The following is a 5,470-nucleotide window of genomic DNA, read 5'->3' as shown; positions in this document are numbered from 1 at the left end:
ATCTCCACTTACAGGATTCGAACAAGAGAATCTGTGTGAGAATCCAGCATTCTACCAACTGAGCTAATAGGGAAATTATCACTAGCTACTTTGTTTGCTTGTTTGTATACTATTTTCGAGCTTATAATCCAATTAAGGTTCAAGCACGTTGTCCTGGGCACACACCTCAGCTATCTGGACTATCTGTTCATGACAGTGGGTTAGTAGTTTGTGCGAGAGAAGCTCTCTCTATCTGGGTGTGAGCTAGTACCGGGATGCGAACCCAGTACCTACTAGCCTTAAGTCTAATGGATCAACCACTACAACACCGAGGCCTGTCAATAGTTATTCTCAGCAGGAGCACTTTATACCAAGACTACGCCCCCTCCCCTCCCCGCTAGCTACGGTCCTGAATACTGTAGGTGGCCTTTTTAAACTGTGCACTCCCTCCTTAGAAAAATGTAATGGGAATTCCCTAACCTAGAGATCATATAGATAAATCTAAAATAATTAAAACTGTTCACGTTCAGGGGCTTAGTTCACCTAAGTCAGAGATCTTCAAGAAGTAGATCGGGGTACTTTAAAAAACATATCCGTGTAGGCCTACTCAAAAAAAAGTACCAGACTTTAAACATATTAATTAAAAACTAGTCAAATAAAACATTATTAAACAAGCATTAATTGAAAAAGCTGAAAATATTCCTAAAATAACAATATTATTTGTTACCAATGATTTTGTTTTCATTCTAACATGTACTAAAGGTATGTATCGCTAGTTCTCGAAAATCGTCTTAACCCAAAAACCGTCGTATTTTAAAATAGAGTATATAAAAACAAAACCGCACATTGTAGACAGTTGACGTAGCAACACATTAATTTAAGGAACAAATAATAAAATATATATCTGAAAAAAAAAAGGTTAAAAATATTTTTGTGCACAATACAATTAATCATTATGCATGCCTACGCTGCATTCTACCATCACAATGAATACCACTTCACTACATACCTAATATACGTGAAACATAAGACTTGTAATTGATAAACAAGACATCTACACGATAAACGATACATCCCAACCGGCCTCGGTGGTGTCGTGGTTAGGCCATCGGACATAAGGCTGGTAGATACAGGGTTCACAGCCCGGTACCGGCTCCCACCCAGAGCGAGTTTTAACGACTCAGTGGGTCGGTGTAAGACCACTACATCCTCTTCTCTCTCACTAACCACTAACGACTAACCATCTGTCCTGGACTGACAACCCCGATAGCTGAGGTATGTGCCCAGGACAGCGTGCTTTAACCTTAATTGGATATAAGCACGAAAATAATTTAAAATTAATGATGCATCCCAGTCATGTTTGCTTATAGACATTTTCGTGCTGAGGTGTCGTTAAACATTAATTCATTCATTCATTCTGGTCTGATTAATTTAGTTAAAAACCACGTGATTTGCTTTGATAACTGCATAGAACGGGTTTTGGGACATGGTAAGAACAATGATAGATTCTTACTACCTATTGCAATGTTTATGTAAACAGAAACAACAAGTGGTTATATGGAAAACGTTTTATATTTTTTATTACTGAAGTGAAAAGGTAAACAATACTGTTAGTTACAAGTTAGTGTGATAACACTGAGCATGCGCATCGGCCATTTCCTGTTAGCAGGACGGTTTTCGAGTAAAGGAGGATAATCCATATTGACAATTTTTGCGGTTTTAAATGGACGTAGTCCTCTTACAACATGTATCTGGTCAAAACTTAGTTTCTTCCGTGAAACGATCATTTCTTCACATGTTGTCCCGTCAATTTAGTTCTTAATGCATAATCACCCAACAAAATTTCCATCACTCCTTTACTCAAACTGTTCCACTTAAATCTGGAGACAAGAAAATTATTAAGTTCGTAATCATTTGATGTGTTCAGGGCCCCGTTCCACGAAGCGATCTTAACATTACGATCACCTTAGTGCATAAGGTAGCTATGTACTTAAGGTGATCTTAGGGCTAAGATAGCTTTGTGGAACGGGGCCCTGGTGTATAAAACACCCTCACAGTCATATAGGATGCATTTTTAAAAACTGTTATTTAAGAAAACATGTCTTCAGCTTCTAACAGGGACCGGCCTCGGTGGTGTCGTGGTTAGGCCATCGGTCTACATGCTGGTAGGTACTGGGTTCGGATCCCAGTCGAGGCATGGGATTTTTAATCCAGATACCGACTCCAAACCTTGAGCAAGGCTCAATGGGTAGGTGTAAACCACTTGCACCGACCAGTGATCCATAACTGGTTCAACAAAGGCCATGGTTTGTGCTATTCTGTCTGTGGGAAGCGCAAATAAAAGATCCCTTGCTGCCTGTGGCGTCAGCGAGTTTCCTCTAAAAAACCCAGTGTCAGAATGACCATATGTTTGACGTCCAATAGCCGATGATAAGATAACAAAAAATCAATGTGCTCTAGTGGCATTGTTAAATAAAACAAACTTTACTTTTTTTCTAGCAGGGATGACACGATACACCAATGCATTACGATACTACTGCTGACGATACGATACACGATACCCTTGCTTGTGTATCGATTTATATATTTACCATGTATCGGTTCATATTTTAATTTCATATCAGTTTACCAACACCAATTTGTACTGAGACGTATGTATTGACAAGTTATTTCCTTCAAGGAGAAACAGTGAAGTGGACAGAGAATATGTGCCTGCTTACGTCAATATGTCTATGATGTGGTGTTTCCATATTTAAACTGTGTTTAATCAGTGTTTCACTTTTATCATGTTTATGTCTTATTTTAAAATCATTTCACCCAAGCTTCAATTTCTTGTTCTAAGGGGGAAAATACCCTGCATCAGGTATCGTGATACATATCGTATCGCAGGTTATGTGTCGTAATACATATCGTATCGCGGGTTATGTATCGTGATACCTATCGTATCGTGGGTTAGGTATCGTGACACGTATCGTATCGCAGGTTATGTGTCGTAATACATATCGTATCGCGGGTTATGTATCGTGATACCTATCGTATCGTGGGTTAGGTATCGTGACACGTATCGTATCGCAGGTTATGTATCGTGATACATATCGTATCGCAGGTTATGTGTCGTAATACATATCGTATCGCGGGTTATGTATCGTGATACCTATCGTATCGCGGGTTATGTATTGTGACACGTATCGTATCGCAGGTTATGTATCGTGATACCTATCGTATCGTGGGTTAGGTATCGTGATATGTATCGTATCGTGATATGTATCGTATCGTGAGTTAGGTATCGTTATATATAGTGTATCGTGATATGTATCGTATCGCCGGTTATGTATCGTGGTACATATCGTATCGCGAGTTATGTATCGTGATACGTATCGTATCGTGACGTAGGTGTAGCTTCTAGTGACATTAAGCCAATCAAGATCCAAATAGACGTACATAACTGAACATTCTATATTCCTTTACAGTCTATGTTTTGTAAATAATTTCAATTAGAACTGATGTAAGAAGAAAAGTAAAAGTGTTTTGGAAATGTGCACACACCCTCCCCCCCTCCCAAAAAAAAAACCCCACCCCAACAACAACAACAACAAAACACACAAAAAAACCAAAGAAACAAACAAAAAAACACAAAAAACAAACAAACAAAAAAACTCCCACACAACTACAACAACAACAACAAAAACCACACACTATTTTTGTATGCAATTTAGGAAACAATTGGCTTAGAAATAAGTAACTTGTTGTACAAATACCACAATAAGAAAATTGCGTTCCCCGTGGAAAGGACTATAAGCATGGTGCTATAAGTTTCGACCAAAAGCAGAACAGAGTACAATTATATTTTCAGGATCAATTCTCTTTAAGGCATTAATGTAAATTCTGTATATACCAGAACATCCTCTTTTAAAGCTTCAATTTTCCAGATTCAAGATCTTCCATACGTCTAGACAAAATTTCTAGTTTTACTTTATCGTCGATTCCAGCTTTTTCCAAACTTGGTTTTATATTGTTCTTCCAAGACATAGATGCGATAACTTGAACAGCTTTTTGGTTCGTCTTCACCAGGTCAAAATTACGAGCGAGTTCGAGGTAATGCACAAGTTTATCTTGTGCACCGTAGCCATATATTTTGTAGCTATAATCGGTAATGATTTTCTCAAGAACAACGTCACATTTTTCCTTAAGGTGGGATACTTGGTATTTGTTTGCAAGAGGTAGTACCTTCTCTACGTTTTCCGTTGTTACTTCTTTTAACGTAGCAGGGTGTATGCACAATAGAAAAGAACGAAAGTCATCATACTTCTTTTCCGGAAGCGGTATCTTCGCTTGATCCTTTTCCGTGAATTCTCCGTGAAACATTTTAGCAAAAACCGGCGACGCGTACGACAAGATGGTTTTGTTGCAGTACAAACTTTCCCCCTCCACTAGCAGCTCTATGTCGGTGTATGGGTCGGGTTTCTCAAAAGTCACTTCAGTACTTCCAGCCTCATTTTGTGTCGCCATTTTACTTTTATTGAAGTAGACAGCGTTGTGCGAGCGCTGTTTGAACAAAGTGGGACAGCTCGGTGGCCTTCTGTGAGACAGGTTATAATGTAAAAATAGCAGGTCAAGGGTGCTATATTTCCAAAGTGTAAAGTACTCTTTGCTATTTCACATGTCACTGGTGAACAAATATGATAGAGGTTGTCCTGGACTGGTGTTTTTATTTGTACAATAATTATTAATGTACCACCGTGCTTGAAACTATAATAAATGACTTCAGGGCCGTAGTTAGGAAAAGAAAGAAATGTTTTATTTAACGACGCACTCAACACATTTTATTTACGGTTATATGGCGTCAGACATATGGTTAAGGACCACACAGATTTTGAGAGGAAACCCGCTGTCGCCACTACATGGGCTACTCTTCCGATTGGCAGCAAGGGATCTTTTATTTGCGCTTCCCACAGGCAGAATAGCACAAACCATGGCCTTTGTTGAACCAGTTATGGATCACTGGTCGGTGCAAGTGGTTTACACCTACCCACTGAGCCTTGCGGAGCACTCACTCAGGGTTTGGAGTCGGTATCTGGATTAAAAATCCCATGCCTCGACTGGGATCCGAACCCAGTACCTACCAGCCTGTAGACCGATGGCCTGCCACGACGCCACCGAGGCCGGTCGGCCGTAGTTAGGATGTTTTTTTGAGCATGGAAGGCGCAAGATATTAGAGGGTCCGAGGGCATGCCCACACCCTCAGGAAATGTGAAATCTATATACCATTTTGCAGTCATTTCAGGGAAGTTACATACTTAAAACCAAGAAGAGGATTTTCTTTAAGTTTCTATTATTTTTACCGGATATTTTGGGGTATTTACTATTATTAACTCGGTTAATAATGTTTTGCTGTCAAGATGACACGACTTTATTTGCACTCGGGCCGTTGCACAGCGGCTAAGGAGGAATATGGTTGACAATAAATACATTAATACACACATACACAAAC

At 39.4% G+C, this 5,470-nt stretch overlaps 1 protein-coding gene across 1 annotated transcript; it reads right to left on the bottom strand.

Annotated features, from left to right (window-relative positions):
- Nucleotides 1–3,888: 3,888 nt before the first annotated feature.
- LOC121374398 lies at nt 3,889–4,488 on the bottom strand. The gene has a single exon (XM_041501499.1). It carries the CDS (start codon nt 4,486–4,488, stop codon nt 3,889–3,891), a length of 600 nt encoding a protein of 199 aa, XP_041357433.1.
- Between the last annotated feature and the right edge of the window lie 982 nt (nt 4,489–5,470).

Source organism: Gigantopelta aegis, chromosome 6 (assembly GCF_016097555.1).
Source record: "Gigantopelta aegis isolate Gae_Host chromosome 6, Gae_host_genome, whole genome shotgun sequence".
NCBI lineage: Eukaryota > Metazoa > Mollusca > Gastropoda > Neomphalida > Peltospiridae > Gigantopelta > Gigantopelta aegis.
This window is presented reverse-complemented; position numbering and strand designations above follow the sequence as displayed.